Source organism: Rhineura floridana, chromosome 7 (assembly GCF_030035675.1).
Source record: "Rhineura floridana isolate rRhiFlo1 chromosome 7, rRhiFlo1.hap2, whole genome shotgun sequence".
Lineage (NCBI taxonomy): Eukaryota > Metazoa > Chordata > Lepidosauria > Squamata > Rhineuridae > Rhineura > Rhineura floridana.
In genome coordinates, this window is record NC_084486.1 from 3,957,816 (window position 1) to 3,976,271 (window position 18,456).

At 42.5% G+C, this 18,456-nt stretch overlaps 2 protein-coding genes across 3 annotated transcripts in view; one reads left to right on the plus strand and one right to left on the minus strand.

Moving 5' to 3' along the window:
• ERICH6B (glutamate rich 6B) overlaps positions 1–10,364 on the plus strand; it is a 117,514-nt gene extending 107,150 nt beyond the window's left edge. Inside the window, exon 14 of the mRNA XM_061634571.1 lies at positions 10,128–10,364. Coding sequence (XP_061490555.1) covers positions 10,128–10,364 — 237 coding nt within the window. The remainder of the gene's footprint in view (positions 1–10,127) is intronic.
• A 6,729-nt stretch (positions 10,365–17,093) lies between these two features.
• CHUK (component of inhibitor of nuclear factor kappa B kinase complex) overlaps positions 17,094–18,456 on the minus strand; it is a 69,378-nt gene continuing 68,015 nt past the window's right edge. For both annotated transcript variants that reach the window (XM_061634737.1, XM_061634738.1), the window contains exon 21: positions 17,094–17,983. In XM_061634737.1, coding sequence (XP_061490721.1) covers positions 17,957–17,983 — 27 coding nt within the window. In that variant the 3' untranslated portion in view covers positions 17,094–17,956. The remainder of the gene's footprint in view (positions 17,984–18,456) is intronic.

Genomic DNA, 18,456 nt, shown 5'->3' on the forward strand with positions numbered 1-18,456 from the left:
TAGACGTCCAGGGTCCCTTCATGAGCCATCAGAATCGGCCTCACAGGCCAAATTTGACAGGTGACTGGGGGCACCCGCCTGTCAGTCACATGACATCACTCTCCAACCCACTTATCAAAACCCCTTGCAGGGGGCTCCCAAGCCACAACATCCTGCTGGCAATCAGGGGCTTGGGAATCGCTGCACGTGGAGCATTGCTAGCCCTGTGCTCGGCCCTTCCTAAAGCACCAAACACAGAGCTAGCAAAGTGGTTGTTTCTCCCCTCCCCATGGGGGGGGGGCAAAGAAGCTGGCATTTCACAGGCACTGCTGCCTGCAAGAAAGGTCCCTCTCACAGCTGATCTGCAAAAAGGAGGCTTCTTCCCTTTGCGTTTTGCATATCAGCTGAGAGAAGGACTTCTGCCACCCACATGATGCCTCCTGCAAAATACAAGGGGCATTGCTTGACTAGTGTTTCTCTTGGCACAGACTCACTGCAGCCAAAACAGAGGATATGTGGGGAGAGAGAGAAAGAGGGCTGAGGAGTGGGCGGAGAGTGAGGCGAGGTGGCATTTCCTCACCAAGAAGGGAGAAGGAAGGCTGCCAGTAAAATACAAGGGGATTGTCTGTGAGAAAGTGGAGGGGGGAGGAGAGAGGGAGGGTAGGGGAAGACAGGAAGAGCAAAGGGCTAAGAAGAGGGAGGCTGCCTTTATTTTACAAGGGGAAGAAACCTGCTTTTTGTAGATCAGCTGTGAGAAGGAGTTCTGCCTCGCGCAGTGATGTCTGTAAAATACCCCCACTCTTCCTAGTCCTTTGTCTCTCCCCCCCACTCCAGACAGTCTGCAAAAAGCACCACTGAGGGAGGGAAAAATGCTTTACAAGCAATGCACCTGGTATTTTGCAAGCAGCCTTCCTCCCTTTGTCCCCCTTCTCTGTGAGAAAACGCTGCTTTGCCTCGCTCTTGGCCCCATCCTCCCTCACCCCCTCCAATGTGGCCGTCTTCACCCACCCTCCACATTGGCTGCTATGGGTCTGCGTGGGACCGTTGAAAGCCCTTCGTTTTAGCAAGGTTCTGCTGCAAACCCCCTCTTCAGTCAGGCTTGGCTGTCTCTTCTCAGGAAACGTCCCTCTCTTAACTCCTGTGGACTCTCTCCCTCCTCGTGCTTCTCTCCTCCCACAACAATAGATGGTGGGGGGCAATCCGCATGCAAGTTGTTGTAAACCGCCCAGACAGCTTTGGCTATGGGGCGATATACAAATGCAAGAAAGGAAGAAAGAAAGAAAGAAAGATTAATGCTCATGGCTGATTAGCTGTAGTGACTCCTGACCTTGCTGGATACTTTGGCCATAAACTCAGCATTTGGGAACTGCAGTGGCTTGATTGGCTGTAGAGACAGACAGGCTGCAGGAGGGGGCCAGCAGGGGGCAGGGGGCAAAAAAAGTAATGGGGCTGTCTCCAGGAGCATTCCCCTAGGAAAATATACCTAGATCTAAGCTTTGTGATGAAGAGCCTTATGAGAAACTTGCTAATTGGTATATTATGCTATGCCAACAGAAAAGTGTTATTTAATAAGTGTGAAGGATGTGCTGTTGATGTGGGTGGGCAGAAACTGTATGCATGTCCACTTGGGATGAAGCCCTCACAAATTCCGTGTTAAAAATAGTTCAGGCAAAAATCTGCATAGAATGTGTTCTGCACATGCTGTCTCTCTTAAGCACCGTGCTAAAATGTCTGAATCTGAAAACCTGTCATGTGCTATATGCTACCAGAATGTAAAAAGCAATTGTGGATGCTGATGAGCCCTCAAAAGTGTCCGATACCAGAAGATGAACAATTTATGAGCTTTCCACAGAATTTGATTAGGCACAGAGCGTTCAAATTTAATATTATGTATTGTGAAGAATGCAGTCCCACACTCATGTAGAAAAACTAAAAATAAACTTGCTTTTGGAAAAGACATTTTTCACTGGAATTATTTCTCTCTTCCAGCCAAAATGGCATTGACTCTACAATCTCCCACCTGTTTTTTATTTATTTTTTAAGAGTCAGCATGGTGCTGGGCTACTGATAAGAAAATCGTTGTTCCTCCATGAGTTACTCAATTAGTTAACTGGACACCTTTTAAGAAAATTTCTGTAAACCAAAGGCATGCAGTACGTTCTTGCCGTTGGCTGCTTTACAAATTAGTATTACGGCTTGATGAACTCCCCCCTTGGGCAAACAAAAGAACTGCTTCTGCTTCTGCTACTTTACAAAAAACAAGGCACAGAGGAGTGTGCTGAATTTCTCACTGCTTCAGTGCCAATTTACTGTGCAACACCCACATTTCCAGTGAGAGGAAAATATCTACACTACCGCATTTCTGTGTAATGTAAACCAGGGACATACTGTTGGCTGCTTTACGAATACGTTACTGAATTAGGGTAGAGACACATTTACTGCCAGTTCCAGCGCATCTCCACCTCTCTTTTCTAAAAACAGGGACACATGACACTAGTCAAAACCTGGTGGGATCAGCTCCAGTGCGGGGTTGTTGTTTTTAATCAGCTTCAAAGAGGTTTCACAACTGACCGGCCGATTGACCCGTTCCCCTTCCAGCTGTGATCAATGAAACTGCTTTGGGGCTGGCGACTAGTGTGCTCACATCCTTAGTGTACAGCTTTACAGACCTCCCCCCTCCCCTGTATGGTTGCTGAATTAGTTTACTTGGTACAATGGGAAAGTGTAGAGCTTTACAAAAGCTGGTGGTGCTGAATTTCTCATTTGAATGTATTTTAATGTGTTGTAGTGTCAATACCATTTTGGCTGGAAAAGACAACTCCAGGGAAACATGTATTTTGCCAACCCACAAAATAAAAGATGTATCATTACAACATGATATTTTTATTGAATGTCTTCAGACACTAACACAGAAGCAGGGGGAGAGGGGCCGAACTGGGCATTTTTCTATCTCCAGTAGGTGAGTCTGTGGGTGGGACAAAGAACACACTCCTCCTTATTTAAGTCTCAGACCTCACAGAGGGAGCTCAGAAGCCTGTGGCTCTTGTTAAACACAACAGCATTACACATTCTGCTCCAAAGTTGGGGGGGGGGAGGGAATCAAAATCTAATCAAAGGGGAGGAAGGGGAATCAAAAACTAACAGCTAACCGAAAGGGGGAGAGGGAAATTAAAAAATGTAATCAAAAGGGGGGGAGGAGAAATCAAACTCGAATTGAAAGGGGGAGGGTCATTAAAAGGGGCAAGGAGGAGAAGGTGGGACAAAGGACATGTTCTCACTTCCCATTGGCTCCCTGGACCTGGCATTCTATTCTTTTTTAAAATATAAATTTTATTAAAGATATTATCACTCATACAAATTTACAAAAATATCTACATGGAGAAGTAGTATTCTGTTCTTCTGAGGTGGTCAGAACTAGGGCCAGCCCTACCCTTAGGCAGAGTGAGGCAACTGACTAAAGTTGCAGATGTTGGGGAACAGTGGTGGCAGCCCCCAGGCTATTCCTCCTGGTCCCTCCTAGCCATTCACCTCTTTTGGAGGGTCAAGTTCTGTGCGCCACACAACCTATCTTGCACTCCCTAAACTAGTCTGATCCTCTCAGGCACAGTGGAGGACACTGTTGAAGAAAGAATCAACTGTTGGTCTAGTTAGATTCTGTACATGGGAACAGGAGGGGGGGTGTTACCTTGTCTTTTGCCTCAGGAAGTAAAATGTCTTAGATCAGCCCTGATCAGAACTTATGAGCAAGTCAGGACCAAAGAGCAAGTCAGTTTGTTGTTGTTGTTGTTATGTGCCTTCAGGTCAATTACGACTTATGGCGACCCTATGAATCAGCGACCTCCAAGAGCATCTGTCATGAACCACCCTGTTCAGATCTTGTAAGTTCAGGTCTGTGGCTTCCTTTATGGAATCAATCCATCTCTTGTTTGGCCTTCCTCTTTTTCTGCTCCCTTCTGTTTTTCTCAGCATCATTGTCTTTTCTAGTGAATCATGTCTTCTCATTATGTGTCCAAAGTAGGATAACCTCAGTTCCATCGTTTTAGCTTCTAGTGACAGTTCTGGTTTAATTTGTTCTAACACCCAATTATTTGTCTTTTTCGCAGTCCATGGTATGCGCAAAGCTCTCTTCCAGCACCACATTTCAAATGGGTTGATTTTTCTCTTATCTGCCTTTTTCACTGTCCAACTTTCACATCCATACATAGAGATTGGGAATACCATGGTCAAGCAAGTCAGTACGAGATGACAAACTAGGAGTCAGGAGCACACCAGCACTCAGGAAGACATTGTTACTTGAATGAGGCTCAGCTGCATAAATGAAGCCCTTTATACTCCTTCCTGCCCAGAAAGATCCAATGGCCAATATGGATGGGCAGAGTCAATAAAAAATGTTCTTTACTAACAAGGCTATAACTTGCATTTCAGTGGTATCTCAGAAGATATTCTCCCCAAATCCCAAAGTGGCTTCCGTCCTTCCAGGCGGACAGTGGATATAATCTTCACTGCATGACAGCTTCCAGAAAAATGCCAGGAGCAGAATCAACCTTTATGTATGGTGTTTATTGATCTGACTAAGGCCTTTGATATTGTGAATCTAACTGCTCTCTGGACCATCCTTCTGAAAACTGGATGCCCTGATAAATTTGTGAATATCTTGTGACTCCCTCATGACAACATGACAGCATGACAGCAACAATTTTGGATGGCTTTCAGAGAGATCCATTCAGAGTCGGATCAGGCATAAAACAGGGATGCGTCATTGCTCCAACCTGATTTGCTATTTTCATTGCTATAATTCTACACCTTATTGAGGGGAAACTTCCCACTGGTGTGGAAATCATATATCAAACAGATGGAAAGCTTTTTAACCTCAGTAGACTGAAAGCAAAAAATAAGGTAATTACAACCTCTGTTGCAGAACTTGAATATGCCAATGATAGTCTCCACACATTCAGAGAAAGATCTTCAAACCATCCTAAATGTCTTTGCAGATGCATATGGAAAGCTTGGGCTTTTAATATTGAAAAAACCAAAGTGCTTCATCAACAGGTGCGAACTAGTCCCATCAATCCAGCTTAATGGTGTAACGTTGGAGAACGTTATAACTTCCCCTATCATGGCAGCCATCTCTCTGTAAAAGCTGACATCAACGCTGAAATTCAGCATCATCTGAGCTCTGTGAGTGCTGCATTCTCCCAAATGAAGTGTAGAGTGTTCAAGGATCGGGATATTCGCAGGGAGACCAAAATGCTTATTTACAAAGCCATTGTACTACAGACCTTACTGTACACCTGTGAAACATGGACCATCTATAAACCCAACTTCTTGAAAGATTCCACCAACGCTGCCTCGGGAAAATTCTGCACATTACTTGAGAAGACAGACGAGCTAATGTTAGCGTTTTGGAAGAAGCAAAGACTACCAGTGTTGAAACAATGATCCTTCACTGGACCAGGCATGTGGTTCAAATGCCTGATTCCAAAGTAGCTACTTTACTCTCAACTTAAGGATGGAAAATGGAATATCAGTGGACAACAAAAGAGGTTCCAAGATGTTCTTAAAGATAACCTACAAAAATGTAACACGAGTAGCAAAAACTGGGAAGCTTTAGACCATGAACATCTCAATTGGAGTTCAGCTATTATCAAAGGTGCTACGGACTGTGAAGAAGCATGAATACAGGGTAAAAGGGACAAACGAGCTAAGAGGAAGGCACGTCAAGCAAATCCTCATCGCAACTGCTCTTCCATCTGGAAACCTATGTCCTCACTGTGGGAGGCTATGTGGATCTAGGATTGGCCTCCACAGTCACTTATGGACCCACCATTAAAGACCTTATTTTGGAAGACAATGTTACTCAGTCATGAGTGATCACCATAGTGATCAAAATAGCTTCTGTTTTCTTGTTTCTAACCTTTGGATACAGGACAGCAAGTAAAGCTTTAGGAAGTCATAGAGGAGCCCCTTGAGCTAGGCGTCTTCCAATGTTTATCCTTCTGGACTGGAATCTTGATGTGAACCTCTGTTTATTAGTTAATGTTGTGAACAGCATGGAGGGGACAGCATCTAGATTTTTAAAGGGCAGCCCAACTTAGCCAGTCCGACCCCCCATTTGCCACCCACCTTCAGTAGATGGGTCACCTTAAGTGATTCCAAGTGGTCCACAGCCCATTTTTGAAGTGCCCTGAGACCTTTGGCCTGCAGTATGTGCCCTTGCCTTCCATGAGGTTGGCATCCATGGTAGTCGCAATCCTGATCAGTTGTGAGAAGTTCACAATGGTGGCCTGTTTTACCTTGGGCTAACCATCAGCTGAAAGCTGGCTGCAGCCTGCAGAAACGTCGATGATTTGCTGATCTGATTAATGATCTCTTACTATGGGAAGAAAAATATCTGAAGAGGCCTTTCTGCAACATCCTGGCAAGAAAGCAGCCTATCCAGGAGTGTTGCAGAGTCATGAGGTCTACTTTTCGTGAGGACCTCGACTCATCTTGCTACCTCAGACATTTCCCAAACGGCAGCAGTCTGGAGTTACTCAGGTGCTGGGAATTGGTCAGATCTGAAGCGCAATCAGGATCAGATGACAAAACAGAAGGTAGGATCTGAGAACCAGACAGGACTCAGGGCCAAAGAGCAAGACAAGAAACAAAGTACAGTAGAGCTCAGATAGATCTTGCTGCTTTAGCAAAGCACCAGTGATATAGGAAGCCCTCTTACTTCTTCCTGCCCAGGAGGAGCCAATGGCCAGTTTGGGCAAAGCCAGTCTGGAGAATTCTTCCCTGAGAAGCTGTAGGCACAATGCTGAACACATGGGCAGAGGTCACCAGTTCCTAACCTCCCCACAGGTTTCCTGGGAGAGGACCATAGCTGTTGGTATCCAGTCTCACTTCCAGGTTATCTAGAATCGGGGCAGGGGGGGTAACCTGGGAGCTCTTTTCCCTTTTCAAAATGAACGTGTGGGTCAGAGACAATTGAAGGTGGTCTGCTCGTGTTTGAGAATGAAGTAGTCTGCTGTCCAAGTATGAACTGAGGAAGACTGCTTGCTGCCTTTGATGCATCACCAGGTGCATACTCTAGGGGTTGTAGAATTTAATAGTAGTAGCCTGAATTAGTAATGTTTGTTAAAACTGTCTGTGTGCCTTCATCAAACAGAGGTATGCTTCTAATCTTAAAGGTCTATGGATATCAAAAATTCCTTACACTCAAAGGCTGCCACAATTGATTTCAACACGTTTAGCTTTCATGTTTCTTTTTGAGACTCCCAATGAGCCATTTGAGATCCAGGATCACTCCTATGTCCATGTTCTCTTTGGGTGCTAAGACTCAATGACATCTTATGCCCAAGAGAAGGTTGATGCCTTGCCCAGTTAAAAGATTTCTATGTTTTTGGACCTTGGTGAGGTCCATTAACAGATCCCTTAGAGACCTGACAAAATCCAGAGCATACCGGAGCAATCCTGTCTCTGAATGAGACATTGTGATTTGATTCCCAGAAGTCTGAGATGGCCACCTATGCAGGTGAAGGTCACTGGCTACCTTAGCATCAGTTGCGTAATTGAGAATTTGCTCCTTTGGAATTTGCAGAGTCTCCTGATGAGTTTCATGAGGAGCCTCTGTTTCATGGTTTGGGACGTGTTCATGTGGGTTTGTCACTGAAATTCTGGTATCTGTTGTGGTGTTGTTTGAGACTACAAAATAACTGCTGTGGTACTTTTCTTTTTGGTGCCTTATCTTTGTTTCAGCACTTGAATCTAAGGTAAGGAGTGTAGTGCTTCTTGAGAAGGGCCTACATGTGTTGGTTGAGAACTTGGGTCCACATCCCTATGACATAGCTATGCTTTCCTGCTGAATACAATGTTACAAGCCATGGCCCTAGAGCCAACATTACTGGTAGAATCAGACTATCAGGTGGGTGTCCAACGCAGCAATCCTAACCTCATTTAATGACTTTGATGGCTTAATGCACATTTATTTATTTATTCCTCTGACCACGTCACCTTTGCAAACACCAAGTTGATGTCTGATGCATACACTTAAACTTTTAAGCTTCTCTTCATGCAAACATGAAGTTTGTGACTGATGCACGCATTGGCACCTTTAAGTTCCACTTTGAATCTGATTCTAGTAATTTTTTGCAGGGATCCTTGGGGCTACTCTCACCCTCTGTAGAAACAGTGGTGGAAAAAGTGCTGCCATCAGTGCATTTTGTGGGAGTCTTGAGTTGATCTATGACATATAGTTAGTTAGTTAGATTGTGATTTGTCTGATGTCTTAAAGGGATGGTTTATTCTACCTTGGGTGTTGCTTTTAAAAATAAGGGAAAGGGATTGTTACAGCTTTCAAGGGCTGTTAAGGAAACATAACCTTGACACACTTAAGGAAAGGAATACAAGGTCACAGAACCCCATGGCCTTGGTGAGAAGTCTTGCCCAATTGTGAATCTGAACGATTCATCTCTTATCTGACATTTTGCCATCCCCCATGTATTCAGGAAACCTTCAGATTTGCGTGGTGAAGACTGCTGGAGCAGGCCATTCCTCGGAATTCTCTGGGGCATGACCATACATAGCATTGGTCCCAATCCTTTCTGTGACTTGTTGAGGGGAATGCAGGAGCCCCTAGTGGTGTATCCAGTAGTGGATGCAGAGTGGTAGTTTCAATAGTGTTGATGCTTAGACTTGTACCAGGAGCAATGCCTGTGTCTGTTTCTGCACCCCTTGTGGTGCCTTTTGCATGGGAATCTGGAATGGAACCTGCTGTGCTTTGGGCTCCCCTCTCCCTATTTATCCAGTCCCATAGACACTGTCTCTAACCTTTCTTCCTACCAACACTGTAAGCCAATGTAGAAAGTGGGTGTGCACCTAATCACCATTGAGGTTGGGGAATGGAAGGTCCCCAGAGTCAAGATCTTGGTCCTCAACCTCTGGAGAAGATGCTTCCTTGCCATTTGATGAGCAGATGTACCTGAGGAGGCAGCAACCTTTTTGACACATCTCTTCTCCCACTTTGCATCATCCGTGTGCCTGGCAGGGCACTCTTCATTGCCTCCTGTCCAACTGCCAATGCTTAGATTAGGAGGAGATGGCTGCTGGCCACTCTTTCCTATCTCTGCCCTAGCAGCCTAACTTAGAGGAGGGACATGACAAGATGGGAGTAGGAAGAGGCTCAACAGTGAGTTATTGACTCTTCCATTAGCTGCTGTTGCTCTGAAACCATGCTCACTCTTTCCTGTCGGCCCAAATAAAAAGGACTGGTTGGGACGTGTGAAAACAGATGTTCAGAGAGCTTATGTGGCCATACATTTCATGGTGGGTCTACCACTGCAGGAAGAGGCAGCTCTATGCTCCTGACTATGCTGGTCCAGTGGAAAAGCTTTGGATGCTTGTGTGCATGCATATGCCCCATCATTGCCACGCAACCTTGCTCAACCTCCTTCCCTCATCCATTGTTTCCCAGTCTTTTCTAGGGTGTGTTGAGCTTAAGGGCAGGGATGTGGGGACAAAAGGATGAAATACACATTACAAGTAAAAATGGTGAGCTCAGCCAATTTCCTTGTCATGAGTCAGGACTGGTTGGAGGAAAAAGGATGCTGATCCTTAGTGGAGTTTAGCAGGTTTTGCCTCCTTTTCTGTTGGGAGGAGCAATCCCAAATGACCTAGAATGACTTCCTGGAGAGCTAGCCCTTCAGGAAAAAGGTTCCAGCCTAGCCCTGTCTCTGTTGTGCTACTTTTCTATGTGTAGAGATTATTTTAGACATTGGATAAAGTTAAACAAACATGTTGCTCCACCTCCAGTATGAAGCTGGCACTGAAATCAGGTCCCAAACCTCTGAACCTCATATTATTGAGCTTTCTATTTCTAGGAAGTTGGGGGAAAGAGACCCAGGAAACACCTTAATACTTACAGCTTTTACTTAGCTGTATACTGAAACCTCACATGCCACAGAATTCTATATCTGGCTGTTTTACACCCAATTCTGTTCTTACGACTTAGTGAGCATAGGAATGTAACATCAGAATCAGTCCTTGTTTAGAACTATGCAAGGCCCTCGATCTAGGAGTGTGTCCAGATCAAACTATAGTACTGGAATCTATGTCTTAGTTATTCAGTTTGTGGAGAATTTTTTTCTTCTTAATTTGGATTTTTGTAGCTGAAAGATCCAAACACGCTGCAGTTTCTTCAGAGACCTGAAATCTCGGGACAGCTAAGTCACTCCAAGATTCTGCAGATAAGAAAGGTCTTAGCCAACTTGCAGAAACTACTGAAAAAGATATGTTCTACTCCATCTGAAGAAACCAAATACCTATATCACATAATATCAGACCTGTGTGACCACATGCATTGCCGACGCAAAATGAGAATTCAACCTAAGCAAAGGCACAGATGAGTGCACACTTGTATTCAGGAAAAGCTGCTCAGTGAGCTCCCTATGGAAACAATTAAATTTATCTCCAGTCATTCCGTGTTTATCCTACTGGCTATAACATGCACCAAGTTCTGTAGACAATATGACTGAAATTGTGAAAACGTTGTGAATTGCTTAACAGATTTGACTATCTGCATAATCTCACAATTTGGATTATATGGGTAGAAACATGTATTTATTTGTTGGAGTGGGGAACAAAGAGTTGCAAGGAAAACAGAAGTCCAGTGCCTATCATTGCTGTCACAGGATTCCCTTGGTTTCTGAAAAAACACATCTACATGTATTTATTTAAAAAATTAACACAACTAACATATTTGAAATAAATGGTAATTTCCATTAATAAACTTAGGGGTGACTTTCAGAAATCAAGACGCTCCTATCTGCTCCAAAGTTTTGTTTTATTTTTTTTAATGGTGGCTCTGTTCTAAATGTATACTGAGAATCTGTTAAAGTGCTGGTTTGGGCTGCATGTGTTTTATTGCTGTTAACAATGTACTAATAAGAACACATAAAAGGCATCAATGTAGGATGCTGATAAAGTGGGGAAACCCCCAAATGCAATGACAATGTAGCAAAATTCATAGCTGTGTGAGAACTGTTAAAAATCACAAGAGACAACAAAACTAATACTTAAGAGATGGTTAATGGAAATTATAGCAAGAATAAGGCACTCAGATTGTCTTGCATTTCCAGGACAATTATCTATTAAAAGCTGTAAAGAAAGTTGTCAAATTTTGGCTCACACAGGCTCCTCAGAGAAGAATACTAAATTTGAGACTCCTCTAGTGCAACAAAAAGGAAGGAAGCCCATTTGCCTGGTCATACACTCTCATCCCTGACTGAAACAGAGGGCACCTGGGCTTGTTGAAGGTCCAAGGTTGTAACCCTGTGCTCCTGCATGCCCAAGTTACTCCACTGAATGCAACCAGGCTTACTTCTCAGTAAATAAGGTGCTGATTTGTATCTTTAAAGCCCTAAATTGTTTTTAATGAATTTTAAATTGTTGTGGCCTACCCTGGAACTGCTTACAGCCATACTACCCTGAACAGATCTGATCTTGGAAGGTAAGCAGGTCAGGCCTGGTTAGTATTTGGATGGGAGACCACTTGGGAACACCAGGTGCCGTAAGCTTAGAGGAAGGCAATGGTAAACCACCTCTGAATACCTCTTACCATGAAAACCCTATGAATATATCCAAAAGATTCATAGGGTTGCCATAAGAAGTAATATACTGGAAGGCATAGAACAGCAGCAGCAACCCTGGAACCTTAGGGTGAAAGGCAGTTAATAAAACAACAACAAATGGCGTGAAACCTGGCTACTTGGAGGACTGCATTTTCCCACATGTTCGTCCACCAACTGAATGGGATTATGAAGAGCAGGAACTTTTCATTTGTTCTTTATAAACAGTAAGTTCAGTTATGGTGCCAGGGCTATCTGGCCTTCAAAGAGAAGCCTTTTATAGAAGTCTGGGCAGCAACTAGGTTTTTAAGAGGCTTTTGAATAGCCCAGCCACTGGCTTTTGTTCACTCCTTTTGCTACTGCAATGGGGCCTTTCAACATTGCTTGCTGATTTTTGCTGCTTTGATTACTACGATTTTTATTGGTATTTGTGTTACTGTTTTTTTCTGCTTATTTAATTTTTTTATTTTAATGTTGTCCTTTTTCTGGTGCGAAGTGGATATTTTTTTATTCTCCCATGCATTTGGGCAGTGATATAAGCCACCAGTTATTGTGCTGATTTTGGTGGCCTTTCTCGGAGCAGTTGGTTCATCTTGTTTTTGGGTGGGAGGTCATGTAATTTATTTGTATGCATTTGTTTTGTATTTATTATTGCTGTTAGTTGCTTCAAGACTTTTGTGTGGGAAGTGATTCACAAATTACATTTTCAGATCACTCTTCAACTGAAGTTCCCAGGGCAGTGGCAACTTTGATTCCTCTTGAAGACAAAGCAGAATACACATTTTCAAAATTACTAACTATAGATGAAATAGTTTAGACAGATGCCTCTCTTTGTTACGTATTCCAAAAGCCTTTTTCCAGGCCATTTCACACAATTCTGATGGCACGTTTATCTCCTAATATAGCCTTGTAGTGGTGAGTGGGCTTGTGTGTTCCAATGAACCCTATGAGCGATGCCGTTGGGAGTCATATATTCCCAGCAGGGTCACCCATGGTGGTAAGGTCTCAATGGTAGAACAGGCAGAGGATAACAATGTGTATGTTGCAACGGCTGTGAAGGCGGATAAAGGCTGCAGCAGATAAAAGACTTCCTTTTTTTTTTTTTACAATAATTTTTATTCAAATTTTCATAAAACAAACAAAACAAAATCATAAAACATTCAAAGACAAAAAACAAAACAAAACAAAAATGATTAAACAAAAAAATAAAATGTTGACTTCCGATTTGTCGCAGATCAGTTATAGGTCTACAATATATAACAATCCTGTCTCTTAAATTATATTATAAAATCACTTTCCTCCAGTAGTTATCTTAATTAATCATCAAATCTCATAGACATTACTTTATTCTTTCCACAAAAAGTCAAAGAGAGGTTTCAATTCTTTAAGAAATATATCTATCAATTTTTCTCCAAATAAACATGTCGACTAATCCATCTCGTTAATAATAATAATAATCTTATTGTCATAACCATAGTCCAAATAAACATATCGATTAATCCATCTCGTCAAATCTGTTAAGTCCAATAATTTCAATAGCCATTATTCCATTATCCATATTAATTCCATCTTCCATCTTCAATAGTCCTGTTAAGTCCAGTAATTTCAGTGTCCAATCTTCCATTATCAGTATTCCATAATAATCTTGCTGTCATAGCCATAGTCATATAATAAGAGTCTGATGGGAATTTCCTCTATCCCAAATATTTTCTTGCCATCGATTCTGAATAAGTTGCTGAAATATTGTTGTAAAGTCATATCTCTGTTCTTCTTTTTTACAAAATGCACTGGCTCATCTCTTGAGAGTTTTTCCATTGTCACATGGCTGCAGTTAATTCCATAGATTTTCTCTATATCAAGCTCCATCACGTCATTCCAGTCCAGAAAATTATCCAAGCCATTGATAACTTTATCTCTAATATCTTCATTAATATCTTCAGAGATAACGTTAAATTCCAAACAGTAGATTTTATTTCTAATATCCATAAACTCCAGATCTTTTTCCAATTCCACATTTGTTCCAATCTCCAGGGCTTGTATCTTCCCTTTATTTTTTCTTTTCTCATCTCTGATCTCATTCTCCTCTCTCACAGGATCCCCTATTTCTTTAAGCTCCATTAAGCGTCATTTTGCTCAGTTCAATTTTCAGCTCCTTACTGCCCTGTCGCAGGGTTTGTTTCGTTATCTCAGTCTCATCCATTATTTTCTGAAACATAATTACTTCCAGATTCTCAGCCACTTTCTTGATTGCCATTTTTAAAACCACGAAAACAAAACAAAAATAAAGAACCACTTCTTATTTCAGCAACAATTGGGTTAATATTCCAGGCTTGATGACATCACAGTATAAACAGAGCAGCCTGCCTTATCTCTCTATGTTCAAGAATACAAAACAAATTTAGTTCCCAGCATCAAAACAGTTAGTGGCGTCGTAAAGAAGCAGATTCGTCAAAATAAAATAGACCAAAAAGAGAATAGTCCCAGACAATATAATGTTCCAAAGTTCATATTTTTTATTTTTTTCTCCTCGGAATAGAAATCCCTCTTCTGTTTATATCTTTAGAATGCACTTCCAGGACAGCTTTTTGCAATAGAAAGAGAGATAAGCTGTTAATTTCGTGAATAACAGAGAAGAGTTATAGCTCACCCAGAAGTTCTTTAAAGCTGATTTATTTGACAAATCTCTTTTTGCTGCAACAATTTAAACCAAGTAAAAAAAATAATAGAAAGAAGGGTGCTTGCCTGTTAGTCCGTTTTCTCTTTGAAGAAAAGATAAACGTATCGCATTAATCAGATAGAGCTTGTTCGGAAGTCCGTCCGGCATTGCTGGCTGGACCTTTTCTCATAAATTAATGAAATCCAGTCCTCCCAACAAAAACAGGCTTTTGAGGTTGATCTCTACGTTTCTCCCTGCCCGGGAGAAATTTCATCAGTCAAAAAAAAAATGTTCTGACTGATTTATATCTGAATAAGCTTCTTCTGAGGCGGGAGCCCATCTCAAAAGCAGGCACAAGCGAAGTCACCCTTCCCAGAAGTCAGCAGATAAGACTTCCAATCATCGTGGTATCCATGCCATTGGATCAAAGCCTTTTTCTGTCAAGATTGTGTGTTGATCATTGTGCGCCGATCTCCCCACATAAAACAAATTCACACACAGGCATCTTTCAACCATATAACGCATATAACACCTGTCCTGGCTCGCTTGCACTGGCTACCCATTTGTTTCCGAGCTAGATTCAAGGTGCTGGTGTTGACCTATAAAGCCTTACACGGTGTGGGACCGCAATACCTTGTGGAACGCCTCTCCCGCTATGAACCTACCCGCTCACTTCGTTCAGTATCTAAGGCCCTCCTCCGGGTACCAACTCACCAGGCTGCCCGGAGGACTGTTACTAGAACTAGGGCCTTTTCTGTGGTGGCCCCCGAATTATGGAACAGCTTACCGGAGGAAATACGCCTGGCACCTACGGTTCTTTCTTTTAGGCCCCAGGTTAAGACCTGGCTGTACTCCCAGGCATTTTAATGTTCAATGTTTAATGTTTTAGTTTAATGTGTTCCTTTCTGTTACTGATTTTATTCTATATTGTATTTTAATCTCATTTTGTACACCGCCCAGAGAGCTATTAGCTATGGGCGGTTTAGAAATGAAAATAAATAAATAAATAAATAAACAAACCAAACCAAACATCCCATGGCAATCGGCGAATGGCGACGGGGGCAGGATTGAAATCTGGAAGCCCCTAGTCATGGACTGGCACATGGGTGGTGGATACAGACTCTGTCGTCCTGGCTCAAGGGCCAAGGCAGTTGAGTAGTTCGGCAGCTATATACACGACCCACACTGCCTCCAGAAAATTCTGCACATTACTTGGGAGGACAGACGGACTAATGTTAGCATTTTGGAAGAAGCAAAGACTACCAGTGTAGAAACAATGATCCTTCAGCATCAACTTAGCTGGACTGGCCATGTTGTTCGAATGCCTGATTACCATCTTCCAAAGCAGCTACTTTACTTAAGGATGGAAAACGGAATATCGGTGGACAGCAAAAGAGGTTTAAAGATGTTCTTAAAGCGAATCTAAAAAAAAATGTAACATGATCATTGAGAATTGGGAAGTCTTAGCCCATGAACGTCCCAAATGGAGGTCGGCTATTATCAAAGGTGCTATGGACTTCAAAGAAGCACAACTACAGGGCAAACAGGACAAACGAGCTAAGCGGAAGGCACATCAAATAAATCCTCATCACAACCATCTTACATCTGGAAACCTATGTCCTCACTGTGGGAGGCTGTGTGGATCCAGAATTGGCCTGCACATTCACTTATGGACCCACTGTTACAGATCTTATCTTGGAAGACAATCTTACTCAGCCACAAGCGATCGCCAATGACGAAAAATGATGAGTGGAGAGACACTGGTTTTGTCTGTTTAAACTTTAGCCATCTCACCTTGGTAACAGTGTCATGGGCCAATTAGAGTTAGGATAGTCATGAATGACATCATGCACCAGAGGAAAGTAACTATACCTTTGCTAGTTAATAACACTGGCTAACATTTAAAGGAGAATCCCAGGAAGGACCAGCAAGAGGAATAAATAGAAGGAAAACAAACAAACAAACAAACAGAGAGAAAGAGAGGGAGAGAGAGAGAGAGAGAGAGGGAGGGAGGGAGGGAGGGAGAGGGAGAGAGAGGGGGGGAGGGAGGGAGAGAGGGAGAGAGAGAGGGGGGGAGGGAGGGAGAGAGAGGGGGGAGGGAGGGAGAGAGAGGGGGGGGAGGGAGGGAGAGAGGGAGAGAGAGAGAGAGGGAGGGAGGGAGAGGATGAATAATTTTGCTCTGCTGGCTCTCAAAATGAGCTTGGGCAATGTAAAATGGCAGTAGGCAGTCAAAAAAGCCAGAATTGCCATAGGATCTTAGTATACTTACTACTGAGTAGACTTATTGACAGATCACTTCTCAACCAACAGGCCTATTACTCCACAATGTTTATTCCATATGAAAAGTTATGTTGGCTTTAAAGAAGAACTAACTTTCCAGTATCCAAACCTAGAAGGGAAACTATAATCACCCATTTTATCCGGGACTCAGCCCTAAATGCAGTATTTTTCCCGAGGAGGTATTGAGAATATAACTGTTGCAAACATGCCATAGGAGTTCTCAAGTGTATCCGAAGGATATCACATACTTTGTAGCACTACTTGGGTCGTTTATCTAATTTTATTTGTTTTAGAGTGCAGTTAAGAGAGAGATTACCTCCTTCCCCCTCCACTCCAAACGGCAATATATACTCAAAAATGTTATTTTCACATTTGTCAGGTCACACCCATTCCCTCAAACTTTGCAGGGCATTGAAACAACATCCTTAGTCCTAAAAGTAAAATGTTTATCTCACTGAATCACCATTAGCAGCAAAGGGCTGGTTTACTGTAGATTAGAAAATCCACAAAAGCAACACCTTAACATCTCACTGACCTGGAATACAGTTCTAATGCTACAAGAAAAGAGCCCATTGTTGATTAGGATTATTTTATTTATTTATTTATTACATGTGTACCCCACCCTATTTAGGTTGAGGTCAGGTAATACAAACATCAACACATTTAAAAATGGGTAATATATAACCAAAATATCCCATCATTATAGGGTGGTGAATCTGTGGCCTTTCAGATAATGTTGTACTACAATTCCCGTCATCCCTGACTATTGGCTATACTCGCTGGGGTTGGGAGTACAACATCATCTGGAGGGCCACAGTTTACTCACCGCTGCTGTATTATGTTGAAAGATTGTCAATAATTTTTGGAGAAGCCAAAGAGAAAGGAGGGGGACCGATTCACGAACCATGTGATAAACTATTTACAGACTGTTTTTTTCATGTTCTCTCTCTAGTTTCTGCCTTAGTAGAATTCAATAACTTTTTATAGTGCAATTATTATTGATCCTTTCTCCATATATTTCATTATATTGCACTATATGCCCTATGACAGGAGAGACTCCATCCAGGCTGTGTGATATCTTAGTGTGAGAAGCTGGGCTAGTCACTTTCCAATAAGTTCCAGCAGGACTGGATAAATATAACATGGCAACGTCTGTCAGGCTCTCTTTTAATTAAAGAGAAAATGGAATCCTCAAGATAACCATCAGACTTTCATGTTGCAAATGATGTAATATGTGACTGACATTATAGCAGCTGCAGAACTCTGATATTAGTGGGTTGGAGCCACTCAAATCTGGATTTAGAATGATCTAGCAGGTATGTTTGAAAATGCCACCGTCAACTCCACGATTCTGAGGCAATTGTTCCAATCCAGGATGGAATAGATGCACACAGAACAAGTGTGCACATTCTTGAAGTTCTCTTTGCATCCTCAACTAATTTAGCCAACTCCAATCAAGACTCTAAAAAAAAAAAAAAAAGACAACAATCAATTGTGCTCCCTGTATTGTTATAAAGCAGTGAGAACAGACTGTAAATCTGGGGCCTGCTACGCTTGCATACTCACCATACCCAGCAGTTATGGCACATGTTCAGTGCAGAGCACCCATGAAAATGGATGACACTATGTCAGGTGCATATCAGTTCTGGGAAAACTGCTTGGAACACTGTGCACATTGTTGCTGCTGTAAGTGCTACTAGTTGAGCCTTGGCATCGTGATATGTAGCAGATGAACAGCCATGAAGCCAAAACAAAAGGAGACAGCAGGCAAACCAGTGCTGGAGTGTGTCAAAGTGATCTGGGTGGAAAACCACTGATGAAGCAGGAGTCCCAGTTACACTTCCTCCCCTCCCAGATGGATTATAAAAATGTCATGGTCTACATCTTATGGGGGTTCACATTTCACCCCCATATGAAATTAATGGAAAATTACTG